Source organism: Chamaea fasciata, unplaced genomic scaffold, assembly GCF_029207755.1.
Source record: "Chamaea fasciata isolate MVZ Bird 193981 ecotype frontalis unplaced genomic scaffold, bChaFas1.0.hap1 SCAF_27, whole genome shotgun sequence".
Classification (NCBI taxonomy): Eukaryota; Metazoa; Chordata; class Aves; order Passeriformes; family Sylviidae; genus Chamaea; species Chamaea fasciata.
In genome coordinates, this window is record NW_027094112.1 from 2,548,973 (window position 1) to 2,568,103 (window position 19,131).

Consider the following 19,131-nt stretch of genomic DNA (forward strand, 5'->3'; position numbering starts at 1 on the left):
TCCTCATGTATATCTTTTGGGCTTCCCTCAATAATTCCTGCAAGGTTTTCTCCTGCCAATTATCCATTTTTTCCAATTTCCTCCTTATGTCCTCCCAAGATTTTGCAACGAATTGTGTTTTTAACACTTCCCCGATAAGGGAATTGGGATCCGCTCCGGAATATACCTGTAAACTTTTCCGGAGTCGGTCCAACCAAACGGATGGGGATTCTTCCTTTCCCTGACATTCTCCAAACACTTTACTGATGTTTGGCCCCCTTGGTACTGCTTCCCTTATGCCCTGAATCATGATACTCCTAAAGTCTATCATATTTCGCCCACCTTCCTCGGTCTGAGAATTCCATCCCGGACTTAGGCTAGGCCATTTCAGGTCCCCGGGAGCACCCTGGGGGTTGCAGCGATCCCAATCTCAGATCCCCGCCTGTCGGATCATGTCCCTTTCTTCGGGGTTAAACTGTGATCTTAAACTGGACATGAGGTCTTCGTAAGTGTAAATGCTACCTCCCAGAAAATCATCGAATCTTTCAGCCACCCCAAAAGGATCATCCAATAACCTGCCCATCTCCTTTTTGAAAGCCCTTACATCCCCGGTATTGACTGGAACATTTACAAAACCAATAATCCCAGGGGCCGTGGGCACTTCCCTTAGAGGGAAGAGATGGTGCTTTTCCTCCTCATTCTCGCTTCCTTCCTCGTTCGCTTGCTTCGCCTTTCGTCGGGTTCGGCTAGCAGGGGGGGAGATCCACTGGAGTCAGTTTTCTGACTCCCGTGGGTTGCGGGGCTGGTGGAGGAGGGAAGAATGGCTGCGGTGAAATCAGAGGCTGTGCCAAGGGACGTGATCCTTCCGATGGCTGTGAGGGAAATGGGGATGGGTTCTGTGAAGGGGCTTGTGGCACTTGTAGTCCCTGAGCCTGCGGGTGTTGTGCCTCTAGGGTTGGAGGAGGCAGCGCCGGGGGTTCTGGTGTGTCTTTCAGAGTTGTGAGAAGAGGTGTATGATTAGAAGGTGTGTCGGGAGGTAGGGGCAAAAGTGGCGGGGGGCAATGGAGTTGTTTTTGAGTCCTGTGGCGTTAAGGTATGTAAGGTTTTGGTCCGGTCCCGCCATCGGGATTCCTTGTGAGGGGCCCGGAGCCGGTGCTGGCTGTATTAAAGGTGCCGGAGGTGCCGAGGGGGACGCCTGAGCCGGTACAGGCGGAGGTGTGGGTCTTAGGTATGGAGGTGGGAGATAGTCAGGGGGATCCCATGTGTCACCCGGAGCTGAGACACCCCTCTTGGATCTTAGAGTAAACAAGCCCGTCCTGGATCCTACCCGCAATTTTGCATACATTTTTTCCTCATGGTCTTGTGGTTCTTTATTAGCCACATAGTTACATAAAGCCTTGCAAGTCCATTTTTCAAATGTGCCAAAAGTGGGCCAAATTACATGATTCCTGAACTCTTTTCCTCCCCAAACCTCTATGCAAAAATAAATCATTTTTTCCTTGGACTTACCTTTCCTTTTAGAACATTCCTCCCAATGTTCTAGCATCCATCCCAATGGACTTTCCCGTGGGATCTCGAGGGATTTATCCTCTGATTCTGAACCTTGTTTTTCTTTGGCTTCTTTCTGGAACTTACTCTTTTTCTGTCCCCTTTTCCAAGGGCAGCTCACCTTTTCAGAGGTGTTTTCTTAGCTTTTCGCTAAGAGCCGGTTTCCTCTCCAAGGTGTTTCCACACACACCGGGTCCCACTTTCTGAGCAGGTTTACTTACCCTTTCGGTGAGCTGAGCTGAGGGCTTTTTCCACCAGCGACGGTCCTCTGCCTTGTGTCCTGGCCTCTTACCAAGCCCCTAGGCAAAAGGTTTACCGATTTCCCGAACTCAAAGGAACGTAACCTTCCCTTTTAGCTTTCCCGTGATCGGTCCCCCGGATTCCCCTTGAATCCGGGTTTTATGAGCAAAATGAGTTTTCCCGTTTCGCTTCCCTGTTTGCCGACCAAGTCCCTCGCGGGAGATTGGAAATGCAGCGCGCAGGCCCACACCCGGTTCGTGACAAAGCCACGTCTCACTCACTCACCCAAACACACTCACTCCACCCGCAATACTTGCAGCTATTTTCCTGCGTGGAGTCTTCGTGCACGGAGAATTTTACGAGTGAAAGTTTTAGCCGCGGCTCCGAAGGACCTTCCCTGGTCCTTCCTGAGTTCCCTGATATTTCTGGATCCAGAACCTCCTTTCATCGTGGCGTTCAACCTAAATTTGTTCAACCTAAATTTGTTCGTGATACAATAGCTACCACGGGGTTTCCCGTTTTGCGGGGGCCGCCGAAAAAAAATCGGCAGAGGCGCCTTCCCACGCAAAGGGGTTCCGCAGCACCGATATTGTATCCGAGTCACGGCACCAATTTGTTTTAAATGATCAGAGCCAATTTCCAAAATCAAAGATTTAGTTAACAAATTTGAAAAGCAATTTCGGGGACAACATCGATCGAATGTTGGGTGAACAATCCAGGAGCAGCAAAGGGTGCTTCTCCAGAGTACTGCCCACGCATTCGGGGTCTCAGGGGAGGTGTTTTAGACCATTTTTCTACCCTGAGGCGTAAACAAGACGGTAACGAACCCGAAGAATATGACATCATATACATAATACAATCATTGGAATGTCCGGTATCCCACAAGGAATATCTGAAAGAGTTTCCTGAGAAATTAAAAAGATGTCTGAATGAAAAAGTCTCCGAATCTTCTGTCGGGAGGTTTCTGCCGCCCTCCACCCAGATTGGTATGGGATCTCCTGATGAACTGTGAAGATGTGGTCAGCCCGCGATTAATGGGTCGTTTCCCGGTTATGTCTCTGGCAGATGTCGAGGTAACACCTTTGGACTGTGAAAAGACCGTGGTGTGGAAAGAGATGCCCTGGAACTGTTTCCAGGAATTCAGGGGTTTTTACATTACACTGTAAAGTTTTAATACACACAACTTTAATCCATGCATTTAATGCTATGTATCTATTACATGATCTTCCATTCTGCTTCAGCCAAGGCCACAATCTGCCTGCACCAGCCCCGGGGCGCCCTGACTTTGAAAGGCGTCACTGGGGCATGGAAAGCCTCCTCTTCCTTGCCGCAGGGAGCTGGGCTCTGCACTGCACAAAGCGGCTGCGGAGGTCATAGCCCAGCTCACTCAGCCTGGGCCCGGATGGCTCCTGAGTAGCCCCGAGCACTGGAGACTGCCTCAAGCCTAGCACTGCACTCTCAACAAGGCTTTGGTGACAATGTGGAGGATCTGTAGTCTGCCTCCTCCTCTTCCTCGGCAGGGACTCGTGGTCAGTGTGCTGCACAAAGCGGCTGCGGAGGTCGTAGCTGCCCAGCACGGATCCGCTCGTGTCTCTGGGCCACAGCGGGGTTTGCTCCTCAGCAGCCCTGGGGGCACCAGCGCACCACAAGCTCCTGCTGGAAGGTCCTGAAGCTGCCCCGTTCCCAGAAGCGTGGTCACAGCTTGCAGGGTCCCTTCTCTCTGCAGGGTGCTCACAGTCCATGGTGTCCACAGAGCAGCTGTGGCTGTCCCTGCCCCACAGCGGGGATCTGCTCCAGGCCTGCTCCCTGCCAAGCTCTTCCACAGCCACCAGCATGTCCTGGAAAGAGAACAGTGGAGAGTTGCTGCCCTTCCCTCCTGAAAGGGCCACAGTCAGTGGGGAACCCCCACAAGTTCTGGGAGGGGACATTTCCGAGCCTCACAAAGGCTCTTCTGGAGGGCTGACAAGGCTGAAGGGCCAAAGGCCCACACATGGGATGGATCCAGATGGGATGAATCCAGGTGGGATGCTTTGAGAGGAAGCAGCATTATGGCTGAGAAGAATGCTGTAGGGTGGGACGGGGAAAAGGAAAAATGCTGCGATCCTAGCAAGAAATCCACTGCTCCTCTGGTGCCCTGGCCCTCCATCCCAGAGTTACCTTTATCGTGCCCAGCAGCCCCTGTGGGCCAACAGAAGCCGCCTGCTTGCTGCTGGCTGCTGCCCAGTGGCTGAGGAAGGGAGTGGCATATGGTGGTGCCTGTGAGGAAGAAGCCTTCTCTACAATCTTCAGATCAGAGCATCTGGAGAAAAAAAGGGTCATCTCAGTTTAGGGCTGTTGGCGCAGCCTCCTCTGGGGTTCAGTCGTTTTCTTGCAGAGGTTTCTGTGACAGAAGACTTAACCAAGGCCACTGCTGGCAAGTTCAGCTAGAGCCTTCCCACCCAGTCTGCTCCTGTCACAGCAAATCCTCACCTTTATACCTTCCACAGCCTCCGTTTCATAAATTCACAGACTTGCTTGGGCGGGAAGGGACCTTAAGGCTCATTTTGTTCCACCCCCCTGACATGGGCAGGAATGCCTTACAATGGACCAGGCTTCTCCATGCCCTGTCCAACCTGGCCTTGAGCACTTCCAGGGATGGGGCACCCACAACTTCTTTGGGCAGCCCCTTCCACTGTCTCATCACCCTCACACTGAAGCATTTCTTCCTAATATCTAACGTAAACCTGCCCTGGGTCAGCTGAAAACTGATACCCTTCATCCTGTCCAACCCTCCCTGATGAAGAGTCCCTCCCCATCTTCCCTGGAAGGCCCCTTTTAATTCTCTTGCTCTTCTCTACATAAGTCCAGCATCAGAGAGCAGACAAGTTACATCAGGGCAGCAGCCTGAAGGAGAGACATGGGGTAGTAGAGGTTTCATAGCACTGAATGATGCAGGTAGTGATTGCATTCAGTGACAAAAACACTCTGGAGTATGAGAAGCAAAACAGTGAACAGGGAAAAGGAAATGCCTTCTGAACACATCTGATCCTGGTTGTTACCTGGCATAAAAGAGCAGGTAGGCTTGCTGCCGGAGAGCTGTGTCAAGGCAACAAAGCTCCACAGACTCATCGTTCATCTGGTACCACAGCCCATTGCTGGCCTGTGAAAACAAGGCAAGGATTTCCTCATGGTTTCTGTCCAAAAACACTGGCAGAAAACTAAAACAAATTGTACGTCAAAAAAACACCAGTCCAGCACCTAAAGAGATCTTCTGCCCCAAAACCTTGGCTGTCAGTAGCACTGACGGGAAAGTTTCTTTTCCCCAGCACACATTCTCCGCATTGGGAAGGAAGGAAGTTGCTCTTTACCTTTGTGTAGCAGAAATAGTGTCCTTCATGGCAGCTGACCCCACTGTGCACCAGGACAGCATACAAGGAGTAAAGGACGGCTTCTCCCTCCGCCTGGGACATGTACGGGCGAAGGTCCAGGTACTCGGGGTACTCCACAATCTATAGAGACACCAAGAGGGCTCACAAGTGACCCTGATCTGTGGCACAGAACAGCCTGCCACATCCAGGCTCCACAGGTGTGGAAATACATCCTAGGGGCTCATGAACAGCTGGTTTTCCATAAAGCGACATGTCATGGTTCGGGTGGCCGGAAACTGCTCTTGGCCAAAGCGGCTCTGTTGGAGAAGACAGCTTGCCTGTCTTCCTAAGGGAATCCTCTCCCCAGAAGGGAACATGACTAAGCCAACACGAGTGGCTCGTGACAAGCTCTGGGAAATCTGTTCCAGGAGGAGAAAGCTGCCCAGCAGTTGTGTACACACCTTGTGGATCTTCCCGCCGGTGAAACAGTCAAACCTTTTCAGACACACCGTGAGAACCTTGGGTGCGCAGTGGACTGTGAACGTCTTGGAAGCAGCAGCATACTTCTTACACCTTGAAACCAAGCACAGAGCCCAGTGCTGAAATGCACCCAGTTCTACCCCAAGCTGGACAGGCAAGCTCTCCTGTCTCACACAGCTTTTGTTATTTTAAGGCTATTCACTGCCATATTTTTTAAAAAGCTGCATCTCATCCGTGTGCAGTAAACCTCCAGCAGAAGATGACTTCTGCTCAATGACATGCAGCCCCCTGACACAGGATCTGCTGTTAATATGTTCTCAGTAATCATCTTACTGGCTACATTGAAAGCAGTTTTCACCGTCCAGGTGCTCGGGTGTCACAAAGTCCTCCAGGGCTGCACCGAGGGACAAGGCTGCCTGGGGGAGTAAGAAATGAGCATGCTGAGCTGCAGGAAATTCCCTCACCCAAACATTTCCCAGGAGCTGACAAGAAAAGCCCTGCAGCTGATGCTGAAGAGATCCACCATGAACCCATCCAGAAGGAGGCAGAAAGAGAGGATGATGCTGAACATCTCCCTGTGTCCCAGCAGCTCCTGGAGCCATCAAGAGCACCCTTCCTGTACCACCACTCCTTCCAACTAATGACAGTGTGCAGGGGCAGCAGTGGTGCCAACAATCCAACCCATCAGCCTGGGAGCCAGACAGGTGTCATGGGAGGGCAAAGGGAAGAGGGACGAGGATATATCAAGGGCGCAGAGAGGATAATGCTGCTTGTCCAGCTTCAAAACAGCACCTACAGAGAGACCAGTGCCACGGCCTCTGCAGGAGGCCATCCATTCCCCTTCCCGCCCACCCCCCAGATCTCTTGGTGTTCGCAGTCTACATTTTTAAGGGAAATAAATGTGTTGACTCTGGAAAGCTGCAGGGGCCTTGGGAATGTCTTCAAGCACAACTGCAGAGCCTCTTACCTTGATATCCAAAGGGACATCCAGGAAGGGCTCATAGGAGTCAGAAATGGCTTTGCAGTTGGAGCAGATGACTGCAAGGAAAAATTCAAATGCTGAGCAATGGGAAGCTGACTGGCCATTGCCCATTTACACATTGTACCTTGTCCCACCAGCCCCAGGACCAACTGTCAGGCACAGGCAGACAGAAGGGCACAAGCAATGTCAAAGAGAGCAAGAGTTGTGGAAACGTACCTCTGGATCTCAGAAAGCCCCCAAATATCTGATGGACAAGGGTAGTGGATTGAGAAGAGAGGTCCAAGCTGGAAACAAGAAGTAAGACAGAGCATTATCTCCTCAAAGGGTTTTGCTTGGCCTGAAAGCCCAGGGTTTAGGTTTTCCCTTGAGGGGAGCACATCAAGCAGTCCAAAGGGTTCAGAACTTTGTGAGAGTGATTTGCTTGTGCTTACTTGCTGAATCCACTCAGACAAGCTGTCTGCATGGCATTGACAGTACAGCAGAAGAAATCATGGGCGTCTTCCTCCCTGCCAGGCTCAAAATGTTCTCCAATGCCTAAGAAAGAAGAAGTTTGCAGTTCTCTCACACAAGAAGGGAAGAAAACCTGTCTAAGCAGCTGGCATGACTTACGTGTCAAAACCCTGAGGACAGTCAGAGGCAGGATGACACTGACAGGGGAATGCATGACCTGGTTAACGTGGGCTTCCATGATGCACAGCATGCAGAAACCCTTCTGGTGACCTGAAGAGGGACACAGGGAAGGTCCTCGGGTTAGCAAAATATCCGCGCAGTGGGATACTCCTTCTCTTCCACTCCCGCCCCAGTGCAATACTCCACTCCTCCCAATATCCCAACGATCCCAGGGCATTTTAGTGGGCAGGAGATGTTCTTGAGAGAGATGCTAAACTGACAGTTTTCTGTGCAATAAGCCAAGAGGGTTTAACTTGCAGGAATAAAGACTTGGAGCTAGAAAGAGGTGTCTTTGTGAAGGCTAAGACAGCTGGGCAGGACAAGTGGCTTCTAGGCTAGAGTGTTCAATGAACATAAACTCATGGGGCTGACAAAGGGCTGCTGTTCTCCCAAATGGGATTCCAGGTTCTGGGAATCTTTGGTATTTGATTCAGAGGTTTTCAGGAGATGTTCCAAAAGCACTCACAGGTCCGGCTGTGCTCTCGGGACAGCAGGTAGTTGGCCAGTGGGGGGGTGTAGGTCAGGCACTGCAGGACAGAGTTGAGGAAGCACGTGTTGCCCACATTGAGGAGCCCTGTTCCAGCCCTCTGACTCTGCTGCCAGACCATGCAAATCTTCTCCGGTGGAAAGAGGATCCTTTCTGGAGGAGCCATTCCCTCAGCAACGACTGCAGAGAAACGCCATTTGAAAGGAGATGAGGGGAGGAACAAAAGCACATTTAAACTTTGAATTTTCTACACAAGCAGTCAGGACAACCAGCTCAAACCTTCAACTCCGTATCAGGGGAAGCCTAGCACTGCCATTGAAATTTACTGGTTGGGAAAAGTCTGGTCCCCTGCTTACTTTGCCAAGAGTCCAACAAACCCCAGCTCTGATTTCTGGGCCTCAGGGTACCTCCCTTTCTCACCAGAGTTGCAGATTGCATTGCTTTCCCAGATTGCAACTGATTGTAACTTCTTGAAAACGAGCAAGTGCTGATCACAAAAGGTAACTCCAGGATGTCAGACCTCTCTGTGAGCAACGATGCTTCAGAGGCCTGTACATAGTGACACAGGAGAGACAAAAGGTGTTTTCCTGTGACTAATCATAAGCACCTGGCTCAGTCTGGCTGCTCTCAGGAAACATCCCAGAGTTCACTCTAGGATGTGTGCACATCACTCTGGGATCTGACCACCAGTCATGTCACTTGCCTGTGGGATTCACAAAGTCCAAACCTGCCAGTGAGGCTGTTACTCACAGGAATTGTTCCCTGGTGTGGTCATTGCCTCCTCTCTCAGGAACAGAGGGCACGGCTCTCGATGACCAAGGAGATCAGGACGTGCTCCAGAAAGAGATCAGTGTCAATCCTGTCACCTGGTTGCAAAGAAATTACTGCAGCTCACCAAAAGTATAAAAACCCCAAAGAAATACAACCTATGGAACAGCATTTGCCATCAAGACTTTCAGTGATGCTTGTACCAGCTGCTGAACTGCAGGCTCACACCTTTGTGATCAGTGTCAGAGCCCCAGGGCACAGGAGGTTCAAGGGTCCTTCTGAAGTGCCCCAGTGCAGGTTACCTTCTCTGAAGAGGCCCTGCTGCTGCTGTCACAGCATCAACGGCAGACTCTCTGTGGCTTTCCCACCTCCTCTGCAGGAGTGACCAGCTTTCAGCCACTGACTTAACTCCTGCCTTTGCTGCTCTCCTTTTTCCGCCTTTTCTGCGTGCCTCCCCCCTGCAGCAGCCAAGGTGGGCTTTTTGCCATGCTGCACACTACACACTACAGTCACCCCCTAATTAGCTATCCTAGACTATAGTAAAGAAAAGAGAATCAGCAAATAAGAATTCTAGCCTAGGCTGTATCTGGGTAGCCTACGAAGGCGTGACAGCTCAGCCTTCAGCTAGGAAGGTATAAACCAGCCTAGACTTTCATCCCATACCTCCTTCCGCCATCTATCCCAAGAGTCAAATCATGATTACCTTTGACAGGATGAAAGCTGAAGACAACAGTAAACAATACTGGTCAAAAGTAAACAAATTTCTTCAATAGACTGCCACGTCAGTAGCGAAAACCGATGCTGAGTTATCCTGAAGGCCAGCTCTTTTGTTAGCCTGCTTTCAGGATACCAACCCTGAGGTAAGTGGGCTCAGGTGGAGTCATTGGGCAGGTGAGGTCACAATCACTGCAGAGGTGTCACATCTCTGCCCCTCTGTGACACAGGGCCACACAGGGATGAGGCCCATGGAGACCACCGAGCCACGTGGTTCCTGGGCACAGGAACTCACACGGTTCCTGTCACAGGTGGAAGTCACTGAGACACCTGCTGATGAAGGGGGGAGTTAATTTCATTGACAGGCTGGCAGTGCTGCCACTCCTTCATCCAATAGGGTGAAGTTTAATAAATCCAAGTACCGAGTCCTGCATTCTGGCCACAAAAACCCCCTGCAACGTTATAGGCTGGGGACGGTGTGGCTGGACAGTGCCCAGGCAGAAAGGGCCCTGGGGGTTCTGCTACACAGCTGACTGAACATGAGCCAGCAGTGTGCCCAGGTGGCCAAGAAGGCCAATGGCTCCTGGCCTGGATCAGGAATGGTGTGGCCAGCAGGAGCAGGGAGGTCATTCTTCCCTTGTACTCAGCATTGGGGAGGCAGCACCTCGAGTGCTGTGTCCAGTTCTGGCCCCTCAGTTTAGGACGTGGAGACGCTTGAGCACATCCAGAGGAGGCAATGAGGCTGGTGAGGGGTCTGGAACACAAACCCTGTGAGGAATGACTGAGGGAGCTGGGGATGTTTAGCCTGGAGAAAAGGAGACTCAGAGGTGACCTCATCACTCTCTACAACTCCCTGAAAGGTGGCTGTAGTCAGGTGGTGGTTGGTCTCTTTCTCCAGGCAGCAACTGACAGAACAAGAGGACACAGTCTTAAGCTTCACCAAGGGAAATACAGGCTGGATATTAGGAAAAAAGTTTTTACAGAAAGGATAATAAAGTATTGCAGTGGTCTACCTGGGGAGGTGGTGGATTAAGAAAAGATGCGTTTAAGAAAAGACTGGATGTGACACTTGGTGCCATGGTTTAGTTGAGGTTAGCGTTGGATTGGACTTGATGGTCTTGGAGGTCTCTCCCAACCTAATGATTCTGTGATTCTGTGACTCCTCCCCCAAAGCACAGAGCCCACACAGTGCAGGCCTGCCCAGAGCTGGCACAAGGCCGATCACAGCTCTCTCTGGCACGCAGGCTGCTGGGGATTTCTGTTCCACTCCTCCCAGGCACACTCCTGTGCCTCTGAGGCTCACCCAAGCTGTCACAGGGTCATTCCCAGTGAATTTTATCTGCCCTCAAGGTACACCCATGGCCTGACACTGGACTGGCACCTCCAGAGGCTGTGTTGGGTGAGCCTTGGCTGCCAGGCCCACACCCAGTTGCTGCCTCTCCTGGGCAGCTTTTTAGCAGCTTCACATTCCCTCCTTCCTCCAGGCCTGCTTAGGCTGGGTTTCATCAGACACAGCTTTAGCCAGGTTCCCACTCAGGGTGCTTGGAGGCAGTTCTGTTCCTGCTGCACTTGACCCGCCTGGTTTTGGCCTGTGCAGCAGGCAGTTGGTGTTCCTCGTGCTCCAAGGAGGCAGGCAGCTGGTTGCTATTCACCCCTGATGCCGTAAGATTTTCGCTTTTTTCATAAATTTGTAATCCTGCAATTCTGTAGTGTAGAACTCTAAACTCCATATACAGTGTGGGCTGCTGTCTCCCCATTTTGGTCAGACACAACAATTCCTCTCCAGGCCTGGCAATCAAGGACACCTCACTGCCTCAGGCCCTGAGAAATGGAAACAAAAGTCAGTTGGGGGGAGCAAACTGGGAGTAACTTCATTACCCGAAGCTGGAAGAGGAAGATTAACCCCCGAGATGCAAATGGACCAACCTCATCAAAGTGTGAAAACCCGTGACCCGGGGTCCATTTTTGGGTGTAGCCCTTGGTGGCCTTTTTCTGCCCTACATGTACCTGAAGGCCTTTCAATAGATAGAACAGCTTTTTACTCCCAAAACAGCTGGGAGCTGCTTTGGGGCGGCTTGGGGACATTTTGGTCACTTGCAGGGAGGCTCGGGAGGCCTTGGAGTTCCCCTGCCTGCTCCAGACCCAAAGTGCTGGGAGTTTTCTCTCTCTCCCTGCCCTCTTCCCTCCCCAGCCCACGCGCTCCCAGAGCTGTCCCTGGGGCTCTGCGTGGGGCGGGCCGGGCGGTGCTCCCGTCCCAGGCCAAGCCATTCCTTGGTGTGGCTTTGACCTTCCCCAGCCAGACTGCTGCAGGAGCGCCAGGCTCTTCTGGGGAATTGGGGCTGAATCGTAGAAGAAGGACTTCACCATTAGAAAATTGTAAAGCAGTAATGTTTTATTTTCAGCTGGGACACACTGGGGGATATCTCCTCCAACGTCTGCGTACCTGGTGAGGAAAAGCTCCAGGTTTAAATACACATTGGTCCCACAAACCCACACCTCCGCACCTGCCCATTTCCCGCCTTTTCTCATTTCCTATTCTGATTAGCTGTCACACCTCCTGGCGGTTGTGACTTGGGGTCTCGGGAGGAAGGCCAACGTCTTCTTCAGGTTGATCTTCACTTCTGGGCAGGCGCACTGGAGGTTTGGCTATTTTTCAGGTCACTTTGCTCTTGCCAAAGATGAAGAGCTTGATTTTGTTGGATTCAAGCCACAAAGTTCTGCTTTATCAATTTTTGATAAATACCTAGGTCCCGCTTTGCTGAGTTTCACCAATATACATCTTACCTATATGACTTCTACCTAGTAACTACCTAACAACCAAGCTTAATAGCTGATCTTCTATGTGTCCTCAGTACAGGCTGTTTCTCTACTTCTACAAAATCACCAAAAGCTGCTTCTAAAATCTCGTCTTTTCATATCCATAAACGTCCCCCATATCAGGGCTGTTTTGGAGACTCAGCCAGAGCCTTGCTTTGGGGACTGGGACAGGTCCAGCAGCACAAAGCCAGCTCAGGGGCACTGAGCAGGACACAAAATCTGCTACAGAGGTGCCACTGGCCACAAGAGCAAATGAGGAAATGTTCCTCCCCCTGCAGGTCAGAGGGAGCAGTGGGTGTCATCAGTGGGGTTTGATGTAAGGTGGAGGTTGGAGCAGGCTGTAAAAGGGACTGGCTGGAGGAGGGCAAGGCTGGACACTGCAGTGGTCGGTGTGACACGGAGCTGTGGCAGGCCTGGTCAGTGCAGGTCAGAGGCTCGGGCACCTCTGTTTGGAGGCACAGGGCACCTCAGGGGCTGGAGCCTAGCTGCTGTCAGGAGAGGCTGCACTCAGCAGTGCCTCTGGAGTTGAGAATCTCTCTCTGATTCCCTTGTGGCTCTTGTGCTACTTCCCAAACAGCACAGAGAAACCCACCTCTGCCTTCAGTGTGCTTTGAGAAAGCCCAGCTCAGATCTGCCTCTTTTCCTAGAGCGGGAATTTCTCTTTCTCCACAGGCTGCAGAACCCAGGAGCAGGTTGCAAAGTGTGGACAGCTGGATGTTTTCAGTGACCACTGGGGCTTTGGGCCTGTGTAAATCCATGGGGCAGAGGGTGGAGGATGCTGGGATCAAGTGCCAGGATTCTTGTCTGCAAGCTGCAGTGGAGTGCATTGTGTAATTCCTGAAGCAGAGATGCTCACCTGCCTCTCCCATCAAGTGGGTTTGCATTTCGGGGTCCTGTATTTCTTTCTTGTTGTCTTTCGCAAATCCAGGCAAAAACGCGCATTTTATTTCAGTTCTTCCCCTCACCTAATCCCCTACCCAGCACCTTGCTGAACTCTCCTGGGGTGCTGCTGACTCCTAGGCTTGTGTCATATGTCCTTTCTCGAGGATTATTTTATTCAGCAAACTCCCTGGGGAGGACAGGAAAGCTGCAGAGGTGAGCCCAGATGTCAGCGCAGAGCCTGGGTGTCCTGAGGCAGGACGTGGAGCTGATGCAGGCCAAAACTGGCCCAGGCAGGTACATGGAGCTTGCAGTGCCATAAAAAAGAGCCACAACCAAGAGGTGTGAGGAGCAAGTGGAAAACGCTTTCTGTCGGCTCTCAGCTGATGCCATGTGAAGACTTGTGGAGATTATACGAATATAGGAATAAATGATCAGTAAGAAAGGGCTGAGAATAGCAAAGACAGCCACCACAATGACTTGGATTTCTCTTTGGAAAGTGTTGCCACAGTGCAGGTCCGGGAAAGGCTGAATCTCACAGAAGAAGCGGTCGATGGCAGAGCCACACAGGGGTGAGCTGAACGTTGTGAGGGTGTGAACCAAGCCCACAGCAGCTCCACAGATGTAACTCCCAGCCACCAGGCTCCTGCAGACCCTGCTGCTCATGATGATTGTGTAATGCAAGGGGTAGCAAATGGCAAAATAACGATCCAGGGACATGGCAGCCAAGAGAAAACATTCAGCAACTCCAAAGAAAAGGAAGAAAAACATTTGCAGTGCACATCTTGTCTGGGAAATACTTACTGTTCCCACCAGCAGGTTCTCCAGAATAGTTGGGATAATGACTGATAAATAGCAGATATCCAAACAGGACAGCTGGGTGAGGAAGAAGTACATGGGGGTATGAAGGGTATTGTCACTGTTTATAATGAAAACTATCACTGTGTTAGCCATCAAGGTGAGGATATAAAGAGATAATAAAACTACAAAGAGCAAAGGGTGCAAATGAGAGATTTCAGGAAAACCCAGGAGTCTGAATTCACTCAATCCACTGAGGTTCCCAATGATCATCCTTCTTTGGTGCTTTGTAGAACTCACTTCGTTTTAGTGTTCAGCAGCTGATGAAGCTGCAAACAGCCAGGCAAATCTGCAATCAAAACACAACTGGCTGCTTGAAAAGACAAAAGGATGACTAGAATTTAGAAACTGAACAGATTTTGAAAAGATCTTCTGAACAGATTATAAAATGTTTCTAAAGAAAATAAGACAGTCTTATGTGTTTATTTTTGACTGATTCTTCTTTCATAGCACTGCCGTCAAAGTTTGCATATTCAGTACTGTCTTCAAATGCTCAGCTATCACTTTTACCCTGTAGAAAAAGAAAAAAAAACATGGCAGATATCTTTTTATGGACTAACCAGTTCAAGTCCCAAAATCATCAGTAGCAACATTTGAATATAACAAAGGTAATTTCTCTGTTACCTGTTGGGGAGTGTTGTGGAAGAAGAGGAAGGGAAAAAACCCCTAAATTATGAGGTCTCCAGAAAAGCTTTCAACTCTGAGCACTCTGCAGTGAAGTAGAAGAGAGGCTTTTCCACAGCTCTTTATACTATTTGTATGTATTTATAAAGTCCACCGAGACTGGCTAGTGCTGATTGGAGCAATAAGGAAGAGCTGTTGGATAAATATGATGCATATGTATGAGTTGACTCACAGCCACCTCTAGTTTTACATAACTTGGAAAGCATTTCTGTATAAACCCAGATATCCTACAGAAATACAAGGTCTGGTTTTACTTTTCAGTAATTACTATTACTTCATAACGCAGCCAGATTAATGACAGAGTTGCCACACAGTTTTCTCAACAAAATTTGAAGGTGAAGCAAAGATGCAGTCTATATTTGTTTGGGGATAAGGGACAAAAGATTCACTCATTACCAATCTTAATTTTTATTGTATCCTATTTAAAGATCTTTTTTTATTTAGCCGTTGTTTGGTTTATTATGTGGTCTCTTATTCAGATCCATCAGCAACCCCACATCACCTCTCTCACCACAATGCCCCTTTCAATGCCAAAGAGATTGATTAAAGGTTGAATTTCTGGCTGATACTCACATTTCCGGTGTTAAGACGTCTCATTCGGTCTGATCCTTTCTGCTCTGACTGTAGGACTGTCTTTCCCCACTTTTATCCTCAGTCATTGACTGTAGGGTGACCTCTGCATCACAGGCATATCCTGTGAACAGCAGAAAGTGATTTTGTAGGGAAGAACCACCTAATGTGATGTAGGTGTCTTCTCTATGGTAAGTGAAAGCTTGAAAGTGCAGTATCTTTGTTTATGTAAACAGAAATATAATAAAGACATATTCCTTATCATGCACCAGCGGCCGGGAAAGTTGAACGGTGCAATGGCCTGCTTAAAACTACCTTGAAGGCACTGGGTGGGGGAACCTTCAAGAATTGGGATATTAATTTAGCAAAGGCCACCTGGTTGGTGAACACTCGAGGTTCCACCAACCGAGCAGGTCCTGCCCAATCTGAGCCCTTGCAAACGACAGAGGGAGATAAGGTTCCAGTGGTACACATGAGAGGTATGCTGGGAAAAACTGTTTGGATTAATCCTGCCTCCAGCAAAGACAATCCCATCCGTGGGGTTGTCTTCGCTCAGGAACCAGGTTGCACCTGGTGGGTGATGCAAAAGGATGGAGAGACCCGATGCATACCTCAAAGGGACCTTGTTTTGGGGTGAACTACCCATGACAGTGTGGCTGTATCCATATTTGCATGTATGTAGAGATAGATATATATTTTAACAGTTTAAACTCAATGTAATATGTTGGTATGGGAAAAAAATTCGGGGTGGATAATGTTGGGGGTTAGGTTTGTTCCTTCTTTCTCTAAAGAATTTTTTCCCCATAAGTTACCAAGGAGACCAAGTGTTGGATACTTGAGAGTACTTAACCGAAACAAAGAGGTGGACAAAGGTGGAAGGGGGAGATAACCAGGTGAAAGACAAAGCTTGAGGCAGCTGCGGGCCCATCTTTTTCCGGCGTTCGGGGAGGGAGAGAACGGCTGTTGCTGGCTGGAAGAGTTTCACTGTGGCCAAAGGGATCCAGTCCTGGAAAATCTACTATCACCAGTTTGGCCTAAATCCTGAGTTTTCCCGGCCACCTGCAGGAGCTGGTCCAGGCCCTGCCTCGCCTTCGGCTTCTTCGGCGCTGCTCCTCTTGCTGCAGCGTGACCCTGCACCCCCTGCGCTGCCGGGACATCCTGCCCCTGCCTGCCGGGACACCCTGCCATCCCAGCTACCAGCCCGGGACTTTTCCACTGTTTCAGCTTGGTGCTCTGAGGATCCTGCAGGGACACCGAGACCGAACTGCCCTGGGTTTTGTGAAACAAAGCCCTCAAGGTTCTTGGTACTGTTTTCGTTTGTTATTAATGCTGTAGATGTTTGGTGGGGGGATTTTTTGTGTTTGTTTGCTTTGTAATACATACTAGTAAAGAACTGCTATTCCTATTTCCCAAATCTTTGCCTAAGAGCCTCTGATTGTAAATTTATAATTGAAAAAGAAAAAAAAAAAAAAAGGTGGAGGGGGGGTTTACACTCTCCATTCCAAAGGAAACTCCAGTTGTTTTTTGTTTTTTTTTTTTATTACCTAGCAAATACCTGTCTTCCCAAACCAAGACAAAATGTTATTATTTTTTTCTGGGGACCTACCTTTAGCTTTCCCAAGGGCTCATTCCATGTCTTGGTCCCCAAAATGAAAAGCCCCCGACACCCCTAATCTTCTTGAAAAACCTTTTCATCCTTTATTCTTTTTCTGCAATCCTTCTTTAGGTGCCCCTTCTTTTTGCAGTAAAAACATTCAGGGGGCTCCCTTTTTGATCTGGAATCCTTATCTGAAGGATTTGTGGGTTTTCTCTGCGTTCTTCTTACCTTATCTCGATAACGTTCTTGTTTTTGCACCTCCTTTACAGCTGCTACCAATACCTTAGCCTGTACCTTTTGCTTTTCTTCATCCCTCCTCATGTATATCTTTTGGGCTTCCCTCAATAATTCCTGCAAGGTTTTCTCCTGCCAATTATCCATTTTTTCCAATTTCCTCCTTATGTCCTCCCAAGATTTTGCAACGAATTGTGTTTTTAACACTTCCCCGATAAGGGAATTGGGATCCGCTCCGGAATATACCTGTAAACTTTTCCGGAGTCGGTCCAACCAAACGGATGGGGATTCTTCCTTTCCCTGACATTCTCCAAACACTTTACTGATGTTTTGCCCCCTTGGTACTGCTTCCCTTATGCCCCGAATCATGATACTCCTAAAGTCTATCATATTTCGCCCACCTTCCTCGGTCTGAGAATTCCATCCCGGACTTAGGCTAGGCCATTTCAGGTGCCCGGGAGCACCCTGGGGGTTGCGGCGATCCCAATCTCAGATCCCCGCCTGTCGGATCATGTCCCTTTCTTCGGGGTTAAACTGTGATCTTAAACTGGACATGAGGTCTTCGTAAGTGTAAATGCTACCTCCCAGAAAATCATCGAATCTTTCAGCCACCCCAAAAGGATCATCCAATAACCTGCCCATCTCCTTTTTGAAAGCCCTTACATCCCCGGTATTGACTGGAACATTTACAAAACCAATAATCCCAGGGGCCGTGGGCACTTCCCTTAGAGGGAAGAGATGGTGCTTTTCCTCCTCATTCTCGCTTCCTTCCTCGTTCGCTTGCTTCGCCTTTCGTCGGGTTCGGCTAGCAGGGGGGGAGATCCACTGGAGTCAGTTTTCTGACTCCCGTGGGTTGCGGGGCTGGTGGAGGAGGGAAGAATGGCTGCGGTGAAATCAGAGGCTGTGCCAAGGGACGTGATCCTTCCGATGGCTGTGAGGGAAATGGGGATGGGTTCTGTGAAGGGGCTTGTGGCACTTGTAGTCCCTGAGCCTGCGGGTGTTGTGCCTCTAGGGTTGGAGGAGGCAGCGCCGGGGGTTCTGGTGTGTCTTTCAGAGTTGTGAGAAGAGGTGTATGATTAGAAGGTGTGTCGGGAGGTAGGGGCAAAAGTGGCGGGGGGCAATGGAGTTGTTTTTGAGTCCTGTGGCGTTAAGGTATGTAAGGTTTTGGTCCGGTCCCGCCATCGGGATTCCTTGTGAGGGGCCCGGAGCCGGTGCTGGCTGTATTAAAGGTCCCGGAGGTGCCGAGGGGGACGCCTGAGCCGGTACAGGCGGAGGTGTGGGTCTTAGGTATGGAGGTGGGAGATAGTCAGGGGGATCCCATGTGTCACCCGGAGCTGAGACACCCCTCTTGGATCTTAGAGTAAACAATCCCGTCCTGGATCCTACCCGCAATTTTGCATACATTTTTTCCTCATGGTCTTGTGGTTCTTTATTAGCCACATAGTTACATAAAGCCTTGCAAGTCCATTTTTCAAATGTGCCAAAAGTGGGCCAAATTACATGATTCCTTAACCCTTTTCCTCCCCAAACCTCTATGCAAAAATAAATCATTTTTTCCTTGGACTTACCTTTCCTTTTAGAACATTCCTCCCAATGTTCTAGCATCCATCCCAATGGACTTTCCCGTGGGATCTCGAGGGATTTATCCTCTGATTCTGAACCTTGTTTTTCTTTGGCTTCTTTCTGGAACTTACTCTTTTTCCGTCCCCTTTTCCAAGGGCAGCTCACCTTTTCAGAGGTGTTTTCTTAGCTTTTCGCTAAGAGCCGGTTTCCTCTCCAAGGTGTTTCCACACACACCGGGTCCCACTTTCTGAGCAGGTTTACTTACCCTTTCGGTGAGCTGAGCTGAGGGCTTTTTCCACCAGCGACGGTCCTCTGCCTTGTGTCCTGGCCTCTTACCAAGCCCCTAGGCAAAAGGTTTACCGATTTCCCGAACTCAAAGGAACGTAACCTTCCCTTTTAGCTTTCCCGTGATCGGTCCCCCGGATTCCCCTTGAATCCGGGTTTTATGAGCAAAATGAGTTTTGCCGTTTCGCTTCCCTGTTTGCCGACCAAGTCCCTCGCGGGAGATTGGAAATGCAGCGCGCAGGCCCACACCCGGTTCGTGACAAAGCCACGTCTCACTCACTCACCCAAACACACTCACTCCACCCGCAATACTTGCAGCTATTTTCCTGCGTGGAGTCTTCGTGCACGGAGAATTTTACGAGTGAAAGTTTTAGCCGCGGCTCCGAAGGACCTTCCCTGGTCCTTCCTGAGTTCCCTGATATTTCTGGAT

The 19,131-nt window shown here is 49.9% G+C and overlaps 1 protein-coding gene across 1 annotated transcript; it reads right to left on the bottom strand.

The window, feature by feature from the left end:
• Positions 1-13,084: 13,084 nt before the first annotated feature.
• On the bottom strand, positions 13,085-13,981 carry LOC136301650 (olfactory receptor 10C1-like). Its single transcript, XM_066204773.1, has one exon. The coding sequence runs from the start codon at positions 13,979-13,981 to the stop codon at positions 13,085-13,087; it is 897 nt and encodes a 298-aa protein (XP_066060870.1).
• Positions 13,982-19,131: the final 5,150 nt, after the last annotated feature.